The sequence below is a fragment of the Vipera berus genome (assembly GCF_964194415.1).
Source record: "Vipera berus genome assembly, chromosome: 1".
Taxonomy (NCBI): domain Eukaryota; kingdom Metazoa; phylum Chordata; class Lepidosauria; order Squamata; family Viperidae; genus Vipera; species Vipera berus.
Genome location: NC_138202.1, coordinates 351,616,389 through 351,642,668, shown reverse-complemented (window position 1 = coordinate 351,642,668; position 26,280 = coordinate 351,616,389). Strand labels below are relative to the sequence as shown.

The 26,280-nt window shown below is 43.9% G+C and overlaps 1 protein-coding gene across 1 annotated transcript in view; it reads right to left on the bottom strand.

Annotated features, from left to right (window-relative positions):
- Positions 1-53: 53 nt before the first annotated feature.
- The window catches only part of NF1 (neurofibromin 1), a 239,910-nt gene continuing 213,683 nt past the window's right edge, over positions 54-26,280 (bottom strand). The window contains exons 48-58 of the mRNA XM_081346631.1: positions 25,238-25,364; positions 23,657-23,788; positions 21,670-21,805; positions 19,947-20,104; positions 18,880-19,002; positions 15,214-15,341; positions 14,644-14,744; positions 12,834-12,976; positions 10,767-10,813; positions 8,117-8,333; positions 54-947 (exon numbers count right to left, since the gene is read on the bottom strand). Coding sequence (XP_081202757.1) covers positions 805-947; positions 8,117-8,333; positions 10,767-10,813; positions 12,834-12,976; positions 14,644-14,744; positions 15,214-15,341; positions 18,880-19,002; positions 19,947-20,104; positions 21,670-21,805; positions 23,657-23,788; positions 25,238-25,364 — 1,455 coding nt within the window. The 3' untranslated portion in view covers positions 54-804. The remainder of the gene's footprint in view (positions 948-8,116; positions 8,334-10,766; positions 10,814-12,833; positions 12,977-14,643; positions 14,745-15,213; positions 15,342-18,879; positions 19,003-19,946; positions 20,105-21,669; positions 21,806-23,656; positions 23,789-25,237; positions 25,365-26,280) is intronic.

Here is a 26,280-nt window from a genome sequence, read left to right as displayed (position 1 = left end):
ACATTCAGGACTGGGCTCAGAAGATCAGCAAAAGGAAGTCCACAGCTAAAGAGGACGCTACGCTATGCAAGTTTATTGCCCCCCCCGCCCAATCTCATTAGTGTGCAAACAAGACTGAATATTAACACTTTTAAAAAAAAGTAAGACACAAAATAAGCTGTAAAAAACAAACAACGCAAAAAAAAACATCAAAATAAGCCCTCAAATTACAAAAAAATAAAATAAAAAGTGAAGCTATCCAAAGTAAGATGCCCATAATTTCTGTGAGGATTCAGATACAATTACCATCACTTTTGCCTATAATTCTTTTTTTTCCCCCCAGTTCCTCATATAGTTCCGCTCATCAGCTTTGAAATCACTGTTTTGAAAATGATCAGAGGAGGAGCAAGTCTTAAAAAAAAAAGGCAGCTGTATGAAATCGAAGTGAAAATCCAAAATAAATGTACAAGAACTGTTTCAAAAGTTAATTGCCTGGCACTGTGTCGGGCAGGGGCGAGGAGGTGGGAGGAACAAATTTATGTGCGGCGTGATTGTTTCGGAGAAGTGGGGCCAGGGGGCATAAATCAGGGTTGGTTTTTTTTAAAAAAAGAAAGAAAGAAAGAAAGAAAGAAAGAAAGAAAGAAAGAAAGAAAGAAAGAAAGAAAGAAAGAAAGAAAGAAAGAAAGAAAGAAAGAAAGAGAAAGGAAGGAAGGAAGGAAGGAAGGAAGGAAGGAAGGAAGGAAGGAAAGAAAGAAAGAAAGAAAGAAAGAAAGAAAGAAAGAAAGAAAGAAAGAAAGAAAGAAAGAAAGAAAGAAAGAGCGAGCTTCACACCATCTTCTTAATGTTGTGGCGCTTGAAACTGCCGGTGCTCCGTTGCTTCTGCACTTGGCTAGCTGAGCCATGGCGAGTCCTTCCGCTGTTGGAGTGAGCGGCCGTTGGAGAAAGTTCCACGTTCTCTTTGTCGATGCCTTGAAAAAAATAAACGCATCAAGAAAGAAAGAACCACCGGTGGACAAATTAAGTGTAAATCCTTTGGAGGTCACAGGATTATACAAATGTTAAAATAAGGTAACTGGCTGCATCAAGGGTATTTCAAGGGAGGGAGGGAGGGAGGGAGGGAGGGAGGGAGGGAGGGAGGGAAGGAAGGAAGGAAGGAAGGAAGGAAGGAAGGAAGGAAGGAAGGAAGGAAGGAAGGAAGAAGCTAGAATTGCATATGGGAGCTGAATTGAGTTGGAAGGCAGCAGACATATAAGCACTCCCCACATTCTTGGGGTCCAACCTCAGCATCTTGCTGGCTACCAAACCTAGGTAGCTTAGCCTCCTGGTACCACCCAGTTCCAAGGAAATGGATTGCATAACTTTTAAATTTAGTTATACGTGGACGAATAATCCTTGTGCCTTGCAAGATCAGGCACTGGGAGAGGAGCACTTAAGAGGCAATATGGGTGCTTCTTGAGCTTAAAGTCCTCCTTATCCCCTAATATGGAGAGAAGCACCCTATTTTTCAATGACTTAAAAGACCAGGGTTTTGGACAGGTTTGTACCTATTGCCATCATTAAATCCTTTCCAAAGCTCTTCTCCCCTAAACAGGGGGATATGAATCCAATTTAGGGAGGAATTTAAAGGTGAAATGGGTGCCCTGTAAAAACCTCAGAAACATTTTCAAGCAAAAAAACAAAGTCCAGTTGCCTTTTGGAAAAGCACCTTTGGGACCACCATGACTTGGATGATTGAGCATCTCCATAGATCTGTCACGTCAATACTTGTGACAAGGGAAGTCGCAGAATACAAAATGCAGGCCTGAAGAACTGTGGAGTGAGGGCTAAGGATTGAAATACCGACTCAAAACCTTTCCACCAAAAAGTATTTCAAAAGTTTTAAAAAAGAGGGATAATCTAGTTCCAGCCCATTTTGTGATTCAACAAGAGATTATGACCCCTCCACTTCTGGACTGAAACACTTTGCCTGTGGCTCCTGCTAACAACCACTTCTCTGACCCCCACTTTTTTCAGCATAAATTAAGGGTGTGAACTGAATTTTACCCAAAGGATATTTAACTTGCATCTTTTTCTGAAGACAGAGTATTTTTGAGATTTTAAATCAGGGGCGTCCCACCTTCAAACTTGTAGACTTCTACTCACAGAATTCCCCAGCCGAGCTGAAGTCCGTAAGTCTTAAAGTGGACACCCCCTGTTTTAAATCAAATTAATGGGAAGGGGTAAGAAAAGGCTTGGAAGGAAAGAGAGAAATAGATCACAAAAAGAGAAAAAGGAGGATGGTGGAAACCGAAGTACAAACACTCCAAGAAGATGTAAGATAGCATTCCCGGGGAGGAAATTATAGAGAAGAGAAACAGCTCAAAGGACTTAAGTATTCTCTAAAGAAGGAAGAATAAAGTACTGACAGCTTTTGGGAGCAGAATTTTTTTAAAAGTCAACTAAGGGATTAAGACAAAACATATATGCAGATAAGGAAAAAACAGAATTATTTCCTCCTTTCTCCCATCACTTTAAAACTGGGGATCATCCAAACATAGCCTATTTAAGAGGACCTGGGGCAGAGAAGAGAATGTCCCAAGTATAACTCAGAATCTCCTGGGGGACAGCATTAAGCATTTATCTCTAACCCGAATTTCACAGCCAGATGGAACTATCTCCAATCTCCAGGGCTAATATAGGTAATCCTTGATTTATGACCACAATTGAGTCTAAAGTTTCTGTTGCTATGCGAGACAGTTGTTAAATGAGTTTTGCCTCATTTTACGACCTTTCTTGCCACGGTTATTAAATGAATCTGGCTTCCCCATTGACTCTGCTTGTCAGAAGGTTGCAAAAGGTGATCACATGATCACATTGCAACCTTCATAAATCTGAGCCAGTTGCCAAGTGTCCAGATTTTGATTACGTGACCTTGGGGATGCTGTTGTGTGAAAAATGGTCATAATTCACCCCTTTCAGTGCTGTAGTAACTTTGAAGGACTCTTAATAGAATTAACAGAGCAGGACCAGTCTTTCCTAGAAATGAAAGCAGGATTGACTGTTGACTCTATAACAGGGGTGTCAAACTGTTGACAGAAATAGGGGAATACAGAGGAGACTGAGTTGTCAAGATGTAGCCCGGCACAGTCCTTGCAGATTGTGCAAGGATGAACAGTTCTTATAACAATTTGGCCAGCTTCTGTAGGCATCACTCTGATTAGTGTGCTCTGCAGCAGGAAAAGGAGTACACACCCACTATATTCTTAGCAGCAATTGTGTTAGTTACCACTTTTCTGCATGTACTGTAAAAAAATCTGCCCAGAGGCAAGGTTCTTACTCATGATAATCTGAAAATCTCAAAGAAATGGGGGACAAATATTGGGGTTAAGAAACAAAACTATTCTTATTAAACTGAGGCTCTGTGAAAACCTCTCAGAACAGACATGTCCCTGAGTGAACAGCTGCCTCTCCATCACTGTTCTCCGGAGAGACTGCAATGATTTGAGCAGTTACAAGTAGGCAAGACATATGTGTGGCATGTGGAGGTCATCTGGTAGCTAACTGTGTGCTGAATTACATCTCTCATCATCCCCAGGGCCATGCTTACTAAGAACTATGGAAATTGCACTCCAAGATCCCTGGAATGTCTTAGATCCAGTAATGATTTGGATTTGGGTATCCGTTACGAGAGAGATCAACCAACTTCACTCCTCTTAAACATCAAGATTTTAGAGAGAAAGACCACAGAACAGGGAGAGCAATGCTAGCAGAGAGGCAAGAAAAACAGTGAAGGATAACATCTGTTAGAGCCAAAGAGAACTTCTATTCAAGAGCCCTGGTGGCCCAGTGGCTAAAGTGCAGCATTGCAGGCAAACTCTGCCCACAGCCTGGAGTTTGATCCTGACCCACTCGAGGCCTTCCAGCCTTCTGAGGTTGGTAAAATGAGCATATCGTTGGGGGCAATATGCTGACACTGTAAACCACTTAGAGAGGGCTGTAAAGGGCTGTGGTGTGGTATACACTGTAAGTCTAACTGCTACTGCTATTGTTCTGCCTCCAAATACCAGCACCTGCAGAACAACAGCCAGAAACAGCTTGGGCCCTTCTGGGAAACAGTCCACAGCATTCAACTGAGACCCTTCTCTTTTTCAGACATCATCCTAAGGTCTCAATGGGACTGGATTTCATTTTTCCCTCTAAGACCCTGCCTATAACAATGACATTATTTGCTAAAATCCAAGACACCAGTCCAGAATGACCTCTGAATTTATATCTTGGAGGCAACCAACCTTTTTTGGTGTGTGTGTGTGTGTGTAGGTTGCACGTGGCAACTCCAGGGAAACACCCCCAAAAGTGGGCAGGCCAAGCCAGAAAACTAAACCGATGTAAACCTAAGTAGCATTAAAATCACCTAAATTTGGGTTCTCTCCCTGTGTATAATTCATTTGTTCTACCACATTTGGCTTGGTTTTTATTGATGCGATGCATTCCACAGGAATAAGAGGCAGGTCAGTGCAGATGTGTTGTGTGAGAGAAAGAGGGTGAAGGCAGTTCCTCCATAGTAGTTCCCAGAGTATATATGGTAGACAGTAGAGTGCTGGCAAGTGTTTGGCAAGCTTCTATCTACTGTATAGGTGTGGAGTAATAAAGAACTGACCACATGACTTTTTTTGGTTTTGGGGCCTTACATCAATCTTGCCAACCTGAAGCACTGTATTATCTGCCATATATTATTAGAGAGAGGCTGCCTTCACCCCCCTCTCACACAACGTATTTGGACTGAGCTGCCTGTTACACCTCTGGTGTGCACTCCCCTCCCTTCTGGGAATCTAACCTATCACATTCCATCGTAATTGGTAACTTTTGAAGGAGTTATGGGAAATGGCCCCGAGGCTTTGGAAGGGAACAAAACTAGACCTTCCCTGGAGCTGGACATCCACTTAAGGCCCAGGTCATCCGGCTGTTCCTGAACATGTCCTGTCTCTCCCACATGGGAGCAGAAGCATGATGCATTCCCTTTGCCAAAGAAATCATAGAATCAAAGCGCCAGAAGGGACCTTGGAGATCTTCTAGTCCAGGGGTAGGCAACCTTGGCTCTTTTATGACTCATGGACTTCAACTCCCAGAATTCCTGAGTCAGCTGAGTCAGTCCATGAGTCATAAAAGAGCCGAGGTTGCCTACCCCTGTTCTAGTCCAATGCCTTGCCCAAGGCAGGAGTCCTTACACCATCCCGCACAAAGGTTTGTCCAATGTTTTTCTTGAAAGCAATGGAGCACCCACAACTCCAGCAGGTAAGCTGTTTCGCTGATTAATTGTTCTCCCTGACAGGAAACTCTTCCTTATTTCCAGGTTGAATCTCCCTCTGATGAGCGTCTGCCCCTTGCTTCTTGTCCCCACCCCCCAGCCCTTGGGTACTAAGGAGAATATACTGACACCCTCTGATCTGTGACAAGCAAAAGCTCATGCAAATAGAATGGAAATGATGGAGGGGTTAGGGTGGGGGGTGGGGGAAGAAAGAGAGAGAATGTGTACCTGGGCGAGGAAGGTTGGATGAAAACGGCTGATTTAGAGCAAGGCAGAGAGGCTTCACAGACACAAGATGAGAGAGATTAGGTGAGCGATCAACCGGTCGGGTTTGGGGGAAAGACACAAAACATTTACTGGACAGGGATAATGTATACATCTCTCTATCCCTCCCAGTGACCTTCCCCTGCCCAACTCCAGCAATCCTTCTTGCTTCTACACAAATCAAGATATACGGGAAAACCCTCAACAAGTTTTTGTTTGAATGGTGCACTTTTCAAGAGGAGAACATGGGAGAAGGCCTGACTCTGGTCCCAGGGCCTGTTTCAATGCTGAAAGAAGAAGCAAACAAAACCGCTCCCTTGACACAGCTATCCTATGTCAAAAGGAGACAGTTAAAATCAGTTCCTTTTTGGATGTCTCTAGCCCACTGTTTCTCAACTTCGACAACTTTTAAGATGTGCGGACTTCAAGGACCTAGAATTCCCCAGTTAGCATGGTGGCTAGGGAATTCTGGGAATTGAAGTTCACGCATCTTAAAGTTTCCAAGGTTAAGAAACCCTGTTCTAGTACAGGGGTAGGCAACCTTGGCTCTTTTATGACTCGTGGACTCGTGGAGCCAGCATGGCTGGCTCGGGAATTCTGGGAGTTAGTCCACGAGTCATAAAAGAGCCAAGGTTGCCTACCCCTGTTCTAGTATAAAGTAGAATGTGTTATTGGAACTCCCAAAGGTAAAGGTAAAGGTACCCGGGCACATGCGTGCTAGTCATTTCCAACTCTAGGGGCTGGTGCTCATCTCCGTTTCAAAGCCGAAGAGCCAGCGCTTCTCCGAGGACGTCTCCGTGGTCATGTGGCCGGCATGACTAGACGCCAAAGGGGCACAGAGCGCTGTTACCTTCCCACCGTAGTGGTCCCTATTTTTCTACTTGCGTTTTTACGTGCTTTCGAACTGCTAGGTTGGCAGAAGCTGGGACGAGTAACAGGCGCGCTCACTCTGTTATGCGGCACTCGGGATTCGACCCGCCAAACTGCCGACCTTCTGATCGACAAGCTCAGCGTCCTAACCCACTGAGCCACCACGTCCCTTAACTCCCAAAGAAACCTCAACTAGATGAGGTAGACATTATTATACGTTCTCCAAAAACTTCCAGAACTCCCAAAAGTATTGTATCTCCTTCTATGCTTGAAGCAACCCCATTTGGGCAAATCAAGAGAGTCGCCCTGTGTCTTTGACTAAAAGTTCTCCCTCTGCTTCTGACGTAACGTTAGGAAGTTTAGAACAGATACTTGGTCCTGTTCCTCTCAGCTGCAGCTCTGAACCTGCCTTCTGACTGGCTACGATTGCTTTAGACATTCACTTTGGGGATCAAAGATCTGGCAAATTCCTGCTTTCTCAATTTTTGTTTCTCGTGGCAAAACCTATTGCACTCGCCCACCAAGAGGAATGGCATAGGAGTTAACACATAGAAACAGAAGATAAGTCAGAGAGGGTTGAAAACCAATTTCTACCTTTTTCTTTACAGTATTCCATGGATGCTTTCAGGTAATGGACAACTGTATTTTACATGGAACGGGAGAGAAATCATGCAGCCACTTCCCACATTACAATCTAAAGTACCAACAGGAAGGGGCTTAAACTATTTCTGTATAGGCTGTGTTCACATAACATGACTAACAAGTCGGCAGGGTAGGGAACGGCAATAATAAAAATAAGCAATAATAAAATAATATATCAAACAAACAAGAAAAGCCTAGTGGCAAATCAACATGTATCGAACTATATAACCCCTCGCTATTCCACTACCTGGGAGAAAAGCCAGCTCTTAGCGGCTTTCTAGAAAGCCAAACGGTTGCAAGCTTGTTGGATCCCGGGAAAAAGATGTTTCACCGCACAGGTACGGAAAAGCTATGTTTCCTAGGTACCACTAGAGGGCAATATTTGAGGGAGTGAAGGAACCTGGAAGGTGACCACTCTATCTTAATTTGGCTGCTACAGCCTAATTAAGGAACTACCAAGAAGAAAACACCCCTAACAATACTGACAGGGCAAGCCCTGTATAAATAAGAGAGGAAACCCCACTCCCTTCTAGCACTGAGGATGTTACCTGGTTGGGTAATGAAACGTCTGCAAGAAAACAACCAACTCAAGAGAGCACCAAGGACCCTCACAGTTGCCTCACCGAACTGGGTAATTGCACTGCAAAGGCTTCTTTTGGATGGTCACGGGCGTGAGTTAGGCACAAGCCCCAATTTGTTTTAGGCGAGAATGTTCTATTGTGAAGGTTAAAAATAATCTGTGACTCTGTACCTATGCAGCCAGCTGTTCCTTCCTCCAATTATCACACAGCCTTTAAAAATACTAGTGAGGGAAAGATGAAGAATACCGCGGGAACACTATGAATTCTGATGTTGTGGCTATGCATTCCCTGGTAACGAAATATATTAGTTGATCCTTCAATCTAAGCTCATGGGTCTCCTTGAATACGTAGTAGGCCTGCCAAACCTACCGAAGGTGAGGACTTCTGGTGCAAATGGGTGAGTGAGAGAAAGGGTCCAACGTCCACCCAAGGAAGATGGCCCAAACCAGAATGGGAATGGGATGACCTCAGGTTGAGAAATGGATGGCAAACTGACCTGGGGAATGCTGGGAAGTTGCAAGGGAGGTCATGGAATTGGAAAGGTTCAGGTTTGCAGTGATGCTGAGCTGACTCTGCACTGCAGGAGGGTAAGGAGATGTTGGGGTTAGAAGGGATTCTTCACTGATCTCCTCATCCATTCCAGGCAAGTAGGTATCGATCAAGGCGTCAAGGAACTTCACAATCAACTCAGCGTAGTCGGGTATTTGACTTTGCTAGAAAAAAAATGAAAAAAAGAATGAATTTCCTTTTTCTAATCTCTGTGTGTGTGTGTGTGTCTCTGAGCTTGGTTGTTTTCTTGCAGACGTTTCATTACCTTACTAGGTAACATAATCAGCGCTAGAAGAGAGTGAGTTTTGCTCTCTGTTTATGTACAAGTAGCTTACCCTGTTGGTATTGATGGGAATTGTCTTGGTGGCTCCTTGGTTAGGCTATTGGCTCAAGAACTATCAAGAAAACTCCCACCAACTAACAGGGCAAGCCGCTAGAATATAAACAGAGAACAAATCCCGCTTCCTTCTAGAACTGATGATGTTACCTAGTTGGGCAATGAAAACAACCAAGTTCAGAGACCACCAAGGGACCCCATAAGTTCAACGCTGAGCTACAAATATTTTCTTTTATTAGAATCATTTCCCCCTGATCTTAAGCAATGGATCCCACACTCCCCAAAAGGTCTTCTCCAACTGGGACGACTCCTTTTACCCCCTGCCAATGTCAAAGGTCTCCAGATATAAATCCACATTTCCTCTGTGTAGAAGAGCAAATGGTCAGTCAGAAACTACGTGCTCTGAATCAAGCTCTCATCCAGCACTGAGCTGAAGAAGCTTCTTGAAGCAAAAGGTCTCCAAAGAAAAACAAGAAAATCCAGTTGCCTCTTGAAAAAGCACCTTTGGGACATCCATGACCTGAATGATTGAGAATCTCCACAGACATTTAGCTATGCACTTGGTAATTGAATGTTGGTTTCCCTCCCCCCATTTTGTGGAAAAGTCAAATATTATTAAGAATATAAACCATATACAATCCAGTTGACTTTTTTTAGAGAGAGCTTGATTCAGAGCATGCAGTTTCTGGCTGACCATCAGCTCTTAAGCTGAAGAAGCTTCTTGGATGAGAAGCGAAACGTGTTGAAAGAAAAACAAGAAAGTCCAGTTGCCTCCTGAAAAAGCACCTTTGGGACAACATTCAATTACTTTTTACAGATTTCTGATAGTACTTTAGGCCACCTATGCCATTTTTTAGGCTACCAAAGCTTCATGCATAATGGAATATATAATTGGACTTCAAATCCATTGGGCAGAATCTCTCAGTTAAATATAGTATTTTTAAAACAGGAATATAATTACCTAACACAACCCTTTTCTTCATTTCTACCAATTCAAAGTTAATTTGAGGATGTGTCCATCCAATGTCACCTTGGTAGCAAAAAAATTTATAATGTAGCACGTTAAGCTAATGCCAAATTGCTCAGTTGGTGGTTCTCAATTCAGATTTCCTTTAGTGCTTAGTAATTCTAGATGGCTGCTAAGGAGAGTCCTCTAGAGCAGGGGTAGGCAACCTCGGCTCTTTTATGACTCATGGACTTCAACTCCCAGAATTCCTGACTCAGGAATTCTGGGAGTTGAAGTCCATGAGTCATAAAAGAGCCGAGGTTGCCTACCCCTGCTCTAGAGAAAGGGGTACTTGGGTTTCAGCTGTGACTAGACTTTTGTCATCTGGTGTAACAAAGGGTCAAGAAAAGGAAATAAAGGCCTGCCATTATGGAGGGTGAATAAGAACTAGCAACTAACAAGGCAAAGCATGGCAAAATGGACTGGACCGAGATGCAGAATAGACTGGCTAGCAGTGCTTGAGACACCCATCTTGGCTTAGTTTCTTGACCTACAGTATTTGGAGATTCTTAGTCTACAAGCATTTATTACACTGGGATTATTCGGGAAGGAAGGGCATAGCCGTTCTTATCAGCATCGTTCTGGGACTGACTTTAGAGAGTTGGAAGTACAGAAGCTCCCAGTTTATGACATGTAGCTCCATAGAATCCTAGAATTGTCAAGTTGGAAGGGACCACAAGGATCATCTAAGTCAGGGGTCTTCAAACGTGGCCCTTTTATGACTTGTGAACTTCAACTCCCAGAATTCCTCAGCCGGGCATGCCGGCTGAGGAATTCTGGGAGTTGAAGTCCACAAGTCATAAAAGGGCCAAGTCTGAAGACCCCCCTGATCTAAGTCCAACCTTCTGCCCTACAGATCATTTTTGACTTACCAACATTAATTTAGTGACTGTTTGAAGTTACAGCAGCAGTGATAAAAGTGTCTTAGGACCAGTCCTTGCACTTACAACCATTGCAGCGTCCCCACGGGCGTATGATCAAAATTCACAAAATATAAACATGACATCACACGATACCCACGACTGTAAAATATTTCAAGACTGAAAACATTCAAAGCAGAAACATCCATTCCAAGATCAGAACAGCTTGTTTGCCCTCAGCCCCCCCCCCCCGAACTGCACTTCAGCTGTTTCCAGGGACGACTGATAATTTTCTTATTTAACCCTCCATTGTGACTCACATTTTCCTATCCACTCTTGATTTTACCAAGACCACCACGCGGCATTCAGTCTGAAAGAAGCCCGAATCACTCACCTTAGAAAATGGTCCTGCAAACCTCCACAAGCCGTTAAACCCAAAACCTGCAAATCAGCAGCAGCAGCAGCAACAATAAAAGAGAGAGTAGTTTTAATTAGAGAAAGCTAATGGCCATCTAATCTGCAATCATTCCTTCTTATTCTTTGGTCTACACATTCTGATTAATCACTCTGATGCCAGCGTCACCCCATGAGCCCATCAGGGGACTCACCCTTAGGGCCGTAAGCACAATTGGCCTATCACCTCAGGTCCCAGAACTCCATCCTGTACTTGGAGGTTAGTCAACAGATACAGATAATTCAGTATACTGCAATCAAGGGAGATTCAATTCCCACTTCTAAACCAGGCTGTAAAATGTGCAAAATGTAACAAAAGCTTTTCAATCACTGAAATGTCACGACTGCTAACGTTCTTGAATGGTTCAGTTCTCTATCCATTTATCATCAAAATCGTAACTGTTACTCTAACAATGTCTTAACCTCAAACATTTCCAATACATATGCAATAAAAGACAATACAGTGGTCTGATGCCTAAGGCAGGTTCCATAAAAATAGTAAAATGCAGTTGTTAAGGCATAAACCCTACATTAGATTAGCCCTGCGTTTATTATCTTGCAGTTCAGTCGTGCATTAAAATGGGAGGGAAGGAACAACTTAAAAGAAAGTGAAGCGAATTGAGGCTCTCTCGCTCTGTGTGTGTGTGTGTGTGTGTGTGTGTGTGTATGTGTGTGTGTGTGTGAGAGAGAGAGAGAGAGAGAGAGAGAGAGAGAGAGAGAGAGTGAGAGAGAGAGAGAGAGAGAGAGAGAAACCCTGTTACATTTTCGCAGTTTTTCCCAACATTTCTTATAAGAAATCTGCATGAAGGACAGTCACTATGAGTGTGTAAATACCCAAAGGACATTATTTTTAAATGTAAAAAATAGAATTAGTACTCCTTGGCCATTACTTTTAAGACAAGGCAGTCCCTTTGCAAATGAAATTATGTGTCTTTCTGCCAAAAAAGTCAGGAGAGTATTCATTTAAGCAAAGGCACACAGAACTGAAATGGGTCATACAGACCATGGGTTCCAGTTCTTAGTGCAGGAACAGAAATCCTTTTCAAGACGTGACTAAAGGGAGCCCACAAGCTCCCAGGATCAGGCGTTCCACTACTGTATCAAATGTCCTTCCCCCTCTCAAAAGGCAGAAGGGAGAGAAAAAATGTTTAAAAGTGCTGTTGGTCCATCCTTCAAACAGCTTTTTGTACTGCAAGTCAGTTTTCTTTTGCAAGATAGCCTAAGGCAGGGGTAGGCAACCTCGGCTCTTTTATGACTCATGGACTTCAACTCCCAGAATTCCTGAGTCAGCTATGCTCAGTCATAAAAGAGCCGAGGTTGCCTACCCCTGGCCTAAGGTATCTATGAAAGAGGCAAGGCCTACATTTTTAAATTTTATTGGTTAAATTTATATACCACCAACTCACTGTTTTGGGTGACTCTAGGCCTCTAAGTCACAACAATATTTATTTATTTATTAAATTTCTATACCGCCCTTCTCCCAAAGGACTCAGGGTGGTGTACAGGGCAATAAAATGCAACATACAAAAGTTAAAAAGAAAATTAAAATTAATTAGCCCTAACAATAAATAGTTAAAATAAACTCAAACCCTTAGTCCAGGCTGGCCTGTTCAAACAACCAAGTCTTCAACTTTGGCCACTTCAAGATGTGTGGACTTCAAGTCCCAGAATTCCCCAGCCAGCTGTGCTAGCTAGAGAATTCTGGGAGTTGATGTCCACACATTTGAAAGTGGCCAAGGTTGAAAAACACTGGCTTACATGCTATAAAGCAGGAGGTCTTCAAACTTGGCAACTTTAAGACTTGTGGACTTCAACTCCCAGAATTCCTCAGGCAGCTGGCTGAGGAATTCTGGGAGTTGAAGTCCACAAGTCTTAAAGTTACCAAGTTTGAAGATCCTTGCTATAAAGAATAAATATATGGGGAATACCTAAAATAGTTTTATATAATCTGTATCTAAGCAGACCTCCCCCCCCTACACAATTCATGAAGGAGCTGTAAGATACATACTCTGCAGATAAGACGTCTGGTACTGTGGTGGAGATTCTTCGTGGTAAACCACACTCTGAACAATCCCATGAATGGGATTCAATAAATTTGGATCCTGACATTGCGATAAGAGAGTATTTATCTTGAAGTCCAATAAATTGTGCCTAGACAACAAAATATATACAATATTTGATCAGGTTATCTCCTTCAAGTTTTTACTGTAGCAAATAATCAAGGGTGTTTATCCATCAAGGTTTTATTACAATATAGAAATGAGTATCAATCAAAATTGAACAGCTCTGTCTCAATAGAGAGGGAAGGATACAACACCATCTATCTTTAGTCTACAACCCAGTCCTTTCAGCAGTTCCAAGAAGGCTCCACACCCATTTGCACCACTCAGGTGACCTGACAATACAGATATACCTCCAAGTGGCCTCAACGACCCTCTAAAAGAATGCAAATGACAAGCTGTTTGCAAGGAGTATAAATCCTTCCATTCCCCACCATCCAGTCAGAGCTGAAGAAGCTTCTTGGATGAGAAGCGAAACGTCTTCAAACAAAAACATGAAAGTCCAGTGGCCTCTTCAAAAAGCACCTTTGAGACATAGAAATGAGTATTGACATAGAAATGGTTGTGAAAATCAATTATTCTTGCCAGGGAATTTCCAATGCTGGTTAGACAATTCCATCATATCTTTTAAAGGTAAAGGTAAAGGTTCCCCCACACATGCGTGCTAGTCGTTTCCAACTCTAGGGGCTGGTGCTCATCTCCGTTTCAAAGCCGAAGAGCCAGCGCTTCTCCGAGGACGTCTCCATGGTCATGTGGCCGGCATGACTAGACGCCAAAGGGGCACAGAGCGCTGTTACCTTCCCACCGTAGTGGTCCCTATTTTTCTACTTGCATTTTTACGTGCTTTTGAACTGCTAGGTTGGCAGAAGCTGGGACGAGTAACAGGCGCTCACTCTGCTATTTGGCACTCGGGATTCGACCCGCCAAACTACCAATCTTCTGTACAATCACCAGAATTCTAGGGTGCAGGTATAGGTAAATAAACCCACCATAATCATGTTCAACTCTATTTTTTTAATCTATAATCCCAACAGGTCATCTATAATGTTCTTGGTGAGTGCATGACAAATTTGAGTGGGCTTTTGGACAATCCCAGATGTTGGGTTGGGGAATTCTGGGAGCTGAAGTCCACACATGGCTTAAAATCTCTGAAGTTGAGAAACACTGTTCTAACGGCTGCTTCAGACATCACACAACCCAAAATGTGAGCAGAGACTTCTTTAATATTTATGTCCTATCAATTATATAGAGGAACATAGTGGCTCAGTGGGTTAGGATGCTGAGCTTGTCAATCAGAAGGTTGGAGGTTTGGCGGGTCGAATCCCGAGTGCCGCGTAGCACAGTGAGCGCCTGTTACTCGTCCCAGCTTCTGCCAACCTAGCAGTTCGAAAGCACGTACAAATGCAAGTAGAAAAATAGGGACCACTACGGTGGGAAGGTAACAGCATTCCGTGCGCCTTTGGCGTCTAGTCATGCTGGCCACATGACCACAGAGATGTCCTCGGACAAGCGCTGGCTCTTCGGCTTTGAAACGGAGATGAGCACCGGCCCCTAGAGTTGGAAATGACTAGCACGCATGTGCGGGGGAACCTTTACCTTTTTATCAATTATATATGTTCGTCACATTCTTTCTCTCTGCCTGCTCAATTTCAAGTGAACTCTTCCAGAGCCAAAGTACACAGAGAGATGTTCAAAAACACCACCTTGTGGATTATCTTTTGGCAGAAAATTGCTTTCTTTGAAAAATTCAACACTCACACAACAGGAAAGACCTTTGGGAAAACCACACTGGCTTCTGCTAAATACTCATACAGGATTCGCTGGTCAAACTCATCTGCTGTGTACTTTACCAATGTTGCCTGTCCAAAGAGAAAAGTGGGAGAGGGAAGAGGAGGAACGAGAAACATCAGCTTGCAATTTCTAATCAGCTAGTAAGATTAAATCAACTACAGTTGCAGACAGCACACAGTCAAAAGGGGCAGTAAAGACAAAGGAAGACAGAATCATGGAGCTGGAAGGGGACTCAAAGACCTTATACCATCCCAAACAGTTGTCCAGTCTATTTGTGAAAACCTCCAGTGATGGAGCACCCACCACTCCAGGAGGCAAACTATTCCACTGATTCATTGTTTTCACCGTCAGGAAATTTCTCCTTCACTTCTCTCTTTGACAAGCTTCCACCCATTATTTCTTGTCCAGCCCTCTGGTGCTTTGGAGAATAAATCAATCCCCTCTTCTGTGTGACAGGGAGATGCTATCACTGCAGTTGTGACTCTTCGAGCATTATCATCAGGAGGGATCTTCAAGTGATTTGGATTATATACTTACAAGGACGGTCAGCAGCAAAGCTTGGATTTTGGGATCAGTGAGGACTTCCTCATCTAGGAGGACGTTAGACTCGGACACGGATACTTTACGGAGATGGGGATGCTGTTGGGGTGATATCCTTTGTGTTTCTGCAGGAAGGAACCCACGGGTTATAACCAGGGATAGCAAGAATAGACAACAGCCCTTATGTTTTAGGTAAGGCTCCTTCAATATTTATTTATTTATTTATTTATTTTATTTAAATTTATATACCGCCCTATTCCCGTAGGACTCAGGGTGGTTTACAGGGAAAATTAAAAGTTAAAATACATCACATACAATTAAAAACGATTAAAACTAAGATTAAATTAATCCCTGAACTTAACTAAAACCCCATTAATTAAATAATTAAAACCCCTCAGTCTGGGCCAGACAGCTCAAAAAACCAAGTTTTCAAGTCCCTACGAAATGAGCGGAGGTCGGGGGCGGTCCTAAGCTCCGTGGGAAGCTGGTTCCAAAGGGCCGGCGTGCCCACAGAGAACGCCCTTCCCCTGGGAATAACCCGCCGGCATTCCTTAACTGGCGGTACCCTAAGAAGGCCCTCCCTGTGGGAGCGCACAGGACGATGGGAAGTTGATGCCGGCAGCAGATGTTCCCTTAGATAATCCGGACCCAAGCCATTTAGAGCTTTATAGGTCATTACCAGCACCTTGAATCTCACCCGGAGGGCAACCGGAAGCCAATGCAGCTCACGGAGAAGAGGTGTTACACGGGAGTATCGGGAAACTCCCATAACAACTCGCGCAGCTGCATTCTGCACCAGCTGAAGCCTCCGAGTGGTCCTCAAGGGCAGCCCCATGTAGAGAGCGTTGCAGTAGTCTAGCCGGGAGGTCACAAGCGCATGGGTGACTGTGCGTAGGGCATCTTGGTCCAGATAGGGCCGCAACTGGCGCACCAGACGAAGCTGGGCAAAAGCCCCCCTGGTCACGGCTCCTATATGATCTTCAAAATTGAGCCGTGAATCCAAGAGGACGCCCAAGTTGCGAGCCCTATCGACGGGGGGTAACACCTCACCCTCCATCATTAGTGGTGGAACAACCTGGTTTATCCGAGATGCCGATATGCACAGCCACTCAGTCTTGGCAGGATTGAGTCGAAGCCTGTTTCTCCCCATCCAAACCCGGACCGCTTCCAGGCAACGGGACATCACGTCGAGTGCATCACTGGGTTGGTTCGGGGTGGAAAGAAAAAGTTGGGTATCATCAGCGTACTGGTGATACCCCACCCCGAAACCACAAATGAGCTCGCCCAGCGGTTTCATGTAGATGTTGAACAGGAGGGGAGAGAGGACCAACCCCTGAGGGACTCCACAAACGAGAGACCTCCGGGCGGACCTCTGCCCTCCCGTCAACACCGACTGCGAGCGGCCCAGGAGATAGGAGAACCACCGTAAAACGGTGCCTCCCACTCCCAACCCACTGAGACGCCGCAGTAGGATACCATGGTCGATGGTATCGAAAGCCGCTGAGATCTAAAAGGACTAGGACAGAGGAACATCCCCTGTCCCGAGCCCACCAGAGATCATTCCCCAGTGCGACCAATGCCGTCTCCATGCTGTACCCGGGCCTGAAACCTGATTGGTACGGGTCCAGATAATCAGTTTCCTCCAGGAACAGAGGAAGTTGATGCGTCACCACACTCTCAACAACCTTCGCCAAAAAGTGAACGTTGGAGACTGGACGATAGTTATTTAAAACAGCCGGGTCCAGGGCAGGCTTCTTGAGGAGGGGCCTCACCACCGCCTCCTTCAAGGCAGCGGGGAAGATACCCTCCTTCAAGGAAGCAGTTATTACTGCCTGGAACCAGCCTCATGTCTCCTCCCGAGCCGCATAAACCAGCCAGGAGGGGCACGGGTCCAGTAAACAAGTGGTGGAGCTCAGTCTCCTCATAATCCTGTCTACGTCATCGGGAGAAACAGGGTCGAACTCAGTCCAGATAACATGCTCAAGACCGCTTGATTCCTCCATGCCAGACTCTGCCCAGTCAGAGTCCAAACCGGTCCGGATCTGAGCGATTTTGTCCACCAGATGATGACTAAACTCCTCAGCCCGACCCTGTAAGGGTTCCTCCCTCACCTCCCGATTAAGGAGAGAACAAGTCACCCTAAACAGGGCGGCTGGGCGATTATCTGCGGACGCGATGAGGGCAGCGAAGTAATTAGACTTCGCCGTCCTCATCGCAGCGAGGTAAGACCTTGTAAAGGCTCTTAGTCGCAATCGGTCAGATTCAGACCGGGTGGACCTCCAACCGCTCTCTAGACCCCGTTTCTGACGCTTCATCTCCTGGAGCTCCACAGTAAACCATGGAGCCCAACGGGATCTGTGCCGAGTCTGGGGTCGCAAGGGTACAACACGGTCGAGTGCCTCGGTAGCCGCCCTTTCCCAGGCATCAACCAAGGCATCGACCGGGCTGTGAGTAAGGGAGATAGGTAAGGACCCAAGCGCCATCTGGAACCGTTCTGGGTCCATTAGGCACCTGGGACGGAACCATCTGGTCGGTTCCACAGCCCGGCAGCGGGGGGTGGCACAATGGAAGACCAGCCGCAGGAGATAATGATCGGACCATGACAGGGGGACAACAGATGGCGAGCCCCCTCCCAAATCATCCAACCATTGTCCAGATAGAAAAGTCAGGTCAAGGGTGTGACCCGCCCCATGAGTCGGGCCCTGAATTACTTGGGTCAGGTCCATGGCCGTCATGGAAGCCATGAACTCCCGAGCTAACTCTTACGACTCTCCCAGGGAAGGCAGGTTGAAGTCGCCCAGAACTATAAGTCTGGGAAACTCCACCGTCAACCCTAAGAGGGTGTCAAGCAGCTCAGGCAGGGCCGTTGCCACACAGCTGGGCGCCAGGTATGTTAGCAACAGACCCAACTGAGCCCGAGGGCCACATCTCATGAGAAGGGACTCACTCCCGCCTATCTGGACAACGGTGGTCTCCCGCCAATAGATGTGAGACACAATAAGGTTTCAAATGAAAGAGCCGGGAAGACCACTGAGGATTCACTTCCAATCTTATCTCAACCATGGAACATCTCTGCAGATCAGACCAACAGCCATTGCCTTAACTAGACTGGCAAAAGGGCCATTTGTCTGCAAGTGACTTTCATACAGTTTTATTTATTTGTTACATTTATTTGCCACCTCTCTTGCCATGGTGCTCCTCTAGGTAGCTTACCACAATAAAAAGGGAGAAATATGTAAACAGAAGTAAGGTAACAGAACAATAAAATAAACAATGGTAATATCTTAGAACGTACAAATGTTTCTATTCTCATTTAAGCATTTCAATTGGTGAGATCTATTTTATACTTCTGTAAGGTCTCTGATTTTAGGCAGGAGCCAGTGAACAATTTCTACTCTGTGGTCCCCTCCTATGAAACAGGAAAAGGAAATTCTCCAGTGTACCCTCCAAATCTTTTTCAGCGGGTCTACGCAGGGAAGATTTGGGGTGTGAGATTCACTGCACAAATTAATTCCAACCCTGGCAAACTTTGCTGTATTGTGGATTTGTTTGCATTGGAAGATTTCACTGTATTCTAGCATACCAAAATAAATAATTGTATCAGGCATTTAATTAAACATACATAGCAATCAGCGATTAAGCCATTCTGCTTGAACGTCTTACCCATTTCATAATCATTTTCTGCTACTCTTCTCATTTTTGGAGGTGTGGTGATCCCGGATTCCATTTCTTGCCTTTTAGGGGCTTTCGTGTCCGATACTAAGTGGTCAAAACTTTTTCGGGTACCTATGAAAGTGAAACCAGTTAAACCTGTATGCTCCCATAAGAAGCCACTCTGTGGAGTCCTTGGTGTTGTCCGAGCAAGGCTGTACGGTTGCAGACATTTCATTACCCAACTAGGTAACACCATCAGCAGCCACCAAGCACAGAGAGGACTAAAGATTCCACACTTCAACTCTGAACTACGCGTATTCCCTTCTATTGGAATCCACTTTGCATCCTGGATAAACAGAGGTTGCAAATAATAGTTTGTGGTTCAGAGAATGCTGGCAAGAAATTTAGCAGGGTTCCCCTTTTCAGCAGAAGCGGCAGCAGCATCCACAGGCTGCATTGTGTCAGTCCGGCGGAACTGAAGGCTTAATGCAGGGAGTATTCTAGATTCTAGATTCCATCAATGTTCCAGCCCCTCTATTTAATACAGGTAGTCCTCGACTTACTGCCGTTCATTTAACAACGATTCAATGTTCCAACGGCCTTGGCAAAAGGGATCTCATGACCTGAACTTGCAACTTATGGCTGTCGCACCACCCCACAATCACGTGATCGCAACTTGAGCGCTTGGCAACTGGCTCGCCATTTCTGACTGGTTGCAACGTCCTGCGGTCATGGGATTGTGGTTTGTGACCTTATTTGCCGATTTCCAGCAAAAACAAAAACAAAAAGCCCATTTGAGGAAGCTGGATTCGTTAATGATCACATGATTCACTGAATGTCTGCAGTGATTCGCTTAACAACTGTCATAAAATCGGGTCCAACTCGATTTACGACCGCAACAACTTACGACGGAAATTCCGGTCCCAATTGTGGTCGTAAGTCGAGGAATACCTGTACAGAAAACAAAAGGCGTATCTGATAAAAATGTCTAAAGCAAATCTGCACATCGGCCGTGATCGTGTGAATGGCGGGCCCAAATCCTTGTGGTTAAAAGAAGATGGACACACCCAACCAACCTAGCAGCTTTTTAGTGTTGGCTTGAGAAGGCTGCCCCATATCCAGGCTCATGGATTTCCTTGTGCGGGGGCTGATCTGCCCAACAGTTGGGTAACTAGCAGCGAGATGTCTGTCAGAGTTCTTGGGAGAAGACCAGGGCTGGTTTTCTCTTAGTGTCCTAAAAAGAAAAAAGAAACCAGTCATTCCAAAAACAAACCAATCTCCACACAGCCAGAAATTAGTCAGACAACAAGTGGGCGTCCTTCCTTCCACCAAGTTGAAATGGCACCCGTGGGTTACCTTACATCTAGTGCTTTGGCCTGAAGCTGATGATTCAAGGAGGCTCAGCATTTTCCAAAGACATAACTGGAACGAATACATTGATGCTATGGGCTTAATGATGCCGTCACACAAGTGATGCTAATGATAAGATTTCATCATTTGCTCAGTGATATCATGACACATGTAACATTGTTTACTCTCTTGCACCTCAGAAAATGCCCAGATTCTACTAATGCTTCTTTAGTGTCTATTCTACTAGGCTCCCTCGGAAGGAGACATGAGACAAGTAACAATGCAGTTTATTTGGGGCCCAGCCCAATGAATGAATGTCAGTGAATATGCCATGTCTTGTTTTAAGGTAATCTGAAAGCAGTTTGTTGAAAACTTATGAAGCGAAGCTATGGGTTCATGCGAGGTGGCGTGTTACCAACGGTTTGTTCAGAACAAGCTTCTAACCTTTAAGGAGGAGGAAATCAGAAGAATACAAAGCAAGCTATGTCTGTCTCCAAGTCTGATTCTAGCTTGCTCAAACAGCAACTCAGGGCAATAGCTGTATTCACATGAATTGCTAAACCACAAACCAGTCAACCACATCTAACCAGTGTATGAATATCCAGACTTTCTGATTCTGCGACTGGGGTTATACAATATGTAGACTATAGAGTGCTTGGTGTTCGCTTTCAAATGTTTTATTACCCAACTAGGTGGCATCATCAGCTACGTAGCATCAGCATCAGCAGCGTAACTGATGATATTACCTAGTTGGGTCATGAAAGGTCTGCAAGCAAACAACCAAGCTCAGAGAGCACCAAGAACCCCACAATTTAATCCCAAACTACAGATATTCTCTTTTTATTGAGACATATAGATTAACTAGAATGAAGTGGAATAATTTATGGTTTAGCATATTATGAGAGCCAGCCAGAATACTCTTGTGAACCAGGCTTCTCATCTCATTTCAACACAGCGTGTCACATAAATACAGCCGTTGGGTTATGTTAAAAATATACTGTAAACTGAATTCAGTTACATCTGTTAAGCTAACTATGGGGTTAGCATATTGTCTGAACACAGCCGGTACATGAATCTAGCTAGTGAAACACCATGCTTGAGCCTTCCAGGGTCAATTCCAATACAGCTCTTTCTTTCCCAGAATAATTTTAATTGGAAGTAATATTTCCTTTTGGCCTCCCACCCTTCCCCCCTTTTTCCCGTGTCATAAATCATTTAGCCATAAATTATAAGCTGTCTTCAGTAATTCGCAGAAACAAACAAATTCTCTCCTGGCTGGAGAGAAGCATGTGGGTTGAAGTATCTCTCCAGATCCCTTCCTAAATGTCATTTTGCACCAAAGAACAGCATCAAGAGACAAGACATCTGCGTTTAATGCACAATTCTATTAGACGGAGTACTACAGACCTGTCCATATCCTCTAATAAAAGTTTTCAAAAGTCCACTGACCTACAACTGGCTTCATTGTGATGTAGGGGATATGTCTCCATAGGAACGTTTTCCATTGAAATATCTGTCAAGAGGAGGGATTTCCGATGCTTTAAGCTGCACCGGCTCCTAACTTCCTCGGACATAGTCAGCAGAGCTGAACAGACAAAAGGAAGCACAGAAATGTTCAAAGGACATTTTACATACTGTATTTCACGTTCTTCTTCCAAACAGCAGACATGGCATTCTTCTTCTAGTATTTAGGGAAAACTCAACCATCAGTGATGGCATCAAGAACTCAGAATCCTGAGAAACTCGGTTCTATTCATTTTAATTTTAAAGAAGTAAAAATAAAATTCGAGGGAACAATGCTCCACTGTGACAAAATTCTAGTCCTGAAGATCCTAAAGCACGATGAGACTCTTGTTAAATCCTCAACCAAAGATATCCACCCCCAACATTTTTTAATAATACTAATAATAATAAAGTTGGAAGGGACCTTGGAGGTCTTCTAACCTTCGGTCCTTCCGCCGTGACCTGAAGACTTGGCTGTTCCAACAATCGAGCCTGGACTGACTATAGTTCTAAATTAGATTTTATTGGGTTAATTGTTATGTATTTATTACATTTATGATTTAATTCTTTTTTAAATTTTGTATTTTATGTTTTTTAACTTTTTATTGTTGTGAGCCGCCCTGAGTCCTTAGGGAGAAGGGCGGCATATAAATTTAATAAATTCTAATTCTAATTCTAACCCCCTGCTCAGACAAATGGTTGCCAAGTCTCTTCTTAAACACTTCCAGTGTTGGAGCGTTCACCACTTCTGGAGGCAGGTTGTTCCACTGGTTAATTGTTCTAACTGTCAGGAAGTTTCTCCTTAGTTCTAGGTTGCTTCTCTCCTTGATTAGTTTCCATCTGTTGCTTCTTGCCCTGCCTTCAGGTGCTTTGGAGAATAGCTTGACTCCCTCTTCTTTGTGCCCTAGTCCAGAGGTAGGCAACCTCGGCTTTTTTATGACTCATGGACTTCAATTCCCAGAATTCCTGAGTCAGCTGGCCCAGGAATTCTGGGAGTTGAAGTCCATGAGTAATAAAAGAGCCGAGGTTGCCTACCTCTGCCCTAGTCCTTCTTTTCATTAAACCAGACATACCCAATTCCAGCAACTGTTCTTTGTATGTTTTAGCCTCCAGTCTGTAATCAGTTTGTTGCCCCTAATAATCTTTATTGTTATAAATGCCTTATAACTTGGCAAACCCTCCAAATCATTTGGACAATCGGACTCCGAGTTCCCATGTGATGACAATGCCCACGCATGGAACCTCATACAGGAATCTCACAAGATTTGGATATTTCATAATATTTTAATCTGTCTCTTTATATTACTATCTTAGCACTTACTGTATGTCTGTTTCTCAGCAAAGCCGCACCCACAATGAACCATGGGTTCACTTGTCAACTGCTACGTTTGCTTAACAAAAGCCGTGTTCACTTAACAACTGCCAAAAAAAAGGTCGTAAGACCATTGTAACTGTAATGGGCAGGCTCCATAACAGTTGCAACTTGAGGACTACCTGTACTGATTTAGCAAGGGACTAAAGTTTTAAGCCAGGTTTCCTCAATCATATATCAATACCACAGTGTTTCTCAACCTTGGCAACTTTAAGATATGTGGACCTCAATTCCCAGAATTCTCTATGTTGGCTGAGGAATTCTGGAAGTTGAAGTCCACATATCTTAAGGTTGCCAAGACTGAGAACTCTGCAGTATAGTCAAAATATTCAAAGAGGATCTCCAAAATGTTATAGCTGGGAATGGGGAGATTGAATGAGGATTGAGGTCAAGCCTTTCCATCATAGGCACTGTTGTTGTTATTATTAAACGTAGACTGGCTCCCTCCTTTTGGCAGCTCAACATTTTGTTAGGAACTGAGAGGAATACTTTCACACTATGTATTACCCAGTTTGGGTTGGCCTGGATTGGATACAAACCTCATAGATTTGGGGTTTTTACCTGCAAGGTAAGCCACACTCTGGGTATTCACCTCAAACTTATCACAGTTCCTATGTTTGTTAACCAGAGCAAGGAGTGTGTGCAGAATCCTTACTGTTCTTGCTACTATGGTCGGTGAGGGATGCCGGTAACCTGGTGAAATAAACATTATGTTAAACAAATATATATCCACAAAGAAAGAAAAGCGTCAGTTGTAAAGTGGGAAAATGTCTTAAAGAGACAGTGTATACACCTAAATGGACACTCAGCAACTGGGATGGGAGTTGAACAGGTTTACCCATTCAGTGAAAACTGGACTTCAGTAATTGCATGGCAGGTGGCTGATTCTCACAACCAAAAGGAACAAACATGGATTGTGGAAAGTTAGCAATACTAATCACTAATTTTTAGCGATTTCCAAAGTTAGTATGAGTTTCAGGAAAGCCAGCAAGCATGTACTGCAAGTAATCAAGCCTTAGAAACTAGGATACTGGTGGAAAAAAGTTGGAGAGATGGGTGCATATAAATTTAATTAATAAATAAAATGCAATGCATTCTTGAGGCTTTTGCACAAAAGGAAGAAGCGTTAATGACTGGAATTTAAAGTCCCAAGTTGGAATGAAGGGACACTGAAAGGAATTAATTGTGTTGTTGCTTGTCAGGGGGTATATCACATCAATCCCAAGAGAATGCTAAGCCTGATTTACAAAGAAAGATAACAATACAACAAGATGGGAAAAACCAGAATGATTTCTAAGCATAATTGCTCCTTGAAAGCAGAAAACTAGCAGTTCAGGGGGGAAAAAATCCATTCTGGCCAGCATCTTGCGATGTCACTTCTTTACTTACACTTACATATATGTTTTCACTAATTTGTTTTTCTATATGTAATCTGAAAGAGTGAGGACTAGGTTTGATACGCTGGTGATTAAGGCATCAGATTTACAAACTGGGAGACTGTCAATTCTAGTCCTGCTTTAAGCACAAAGCCAGCTGGGTGATCTTGACCAGTCACTTTCTTTCAGCCCTAGGAAAGAGGCAATGGCAAACCACTTCTGAAAAAAACTTGCCAAGAACACTGCAAGGACTTGTTGAGGCAGTGTCCAAGAATCAGACACGACTGAACAGGAAAAAAAAATCTGAAAGAGAACAATCTATGCTACCATCTTGAATTCTAAAGCAAGGCACACGGAGAAGAAAAGTGGGCAACCACTTTGGCCTCTGACGCACAGCAACAATTTGCCATTGTATTCCAAAACCAACTCTTGAACAATAAACAGATCTCCCCTTTTCACAAATGACCCAAGTCTCAAACCAAGGCTTTGTTTGGTGAAAACCGTGTCTTTTGCTGAAGTGCATCTCAGTTTCTATCACAAAAGTTCCTTTCAGCCTCTTAATTCTAGGGTTTCCCCCCCCTCTCTTTCTCTCTTCAGTCTCTCTCTTCAATATCTTCTATTCCCCTTCAAGGAACTCTAGAAGTGCTCTAGGATCCTCTTCTGATGCAATTCATAGGGACAGTATACAGAATTCCTACCGCAAACAATACCGTTGTGTACAGTTGGACTGGGCCCTGAAAATTAAGCCACCACATTGCCTTCGTACCTTTTAGCAGATGTCCCACAAGTGCAAAGTTGAAGTTGGAGTTGAAATTGAGTCCCACAAAGTGGTCCATCTGCTTACAGTGCCACTCCAGAGGCCTCCTGATCTCCATGAAGACTTCTTCAGGGCTCTGTTGAGAATAAGCCAGAGAGACATCAGAAACCCAGGTCAAAAAAGGAACCATGCTTACTCTTGATTTATGCCATGCAGGCACACCCATTAATTAACTTGTAAGAAGAAAATATTTGTAGCTCAGGTCTGAATTGTGGGAGTCCTTGATGCTCTCTGAGCTTGGTTGTTTGCCTGCAGAGGTTTCATTACCCAACTAGGTAACATCATCAGTGGACATCAAGCACAGAGAGGACCAAGGATTCCACAATTCAGCCCTGAGATACATATATTCTCTTTGGTTGGAATCTACTCTGTATCCTGGATAAACAGAGACTGCAAATAATAGTTTATTTTTCAGGGAATACTGGCAAAAAAATTAAGCAGAGTTTCCTTTTTCAGCAGCAGCGACATCCATGGGCTGCAAAGTGCTCAAGTTTGAACTGTGGAGTCTTTGGTGCTAAGCTTGCTTTCTTGCAGACATTTCATTACCAAACCAATATGGGTGGGAGTATTCTTGGTGATTCCTGGAAGAGGTCGTGTGAACACATCCATTATGTTTGATTTTATAAACCAGGATTTAAAAAAATAATAATAGCAAGGACTTTTGAACAGTCTTTGGCTGAATTCACAGATAAGGCCAAAGATTTTTAAAGTGTGGCTTGATGTCTACGGATCATCCAGTCATGCAGGTCATGGTAATCCCAAAGGTGCTTTTTCAACTGGTCTTTGTTTTTCTTTGAAGACCTTTCGCTTCTTCCAGTGGCCTCAATGACTCTCAAAAAGAATGCAAATGACCAGCTGTCTGTAAGGAGTATAAATCCTCCCATTCCCCACCATCCAGTCAGAGCTGAAGAAGCTTCCTGCATGAGAAATGAAATGTCTTCAAAGAAAAACGAGAAATTCCAGTTGCCTTTTGAAAAAGCAGCTTTGGGATA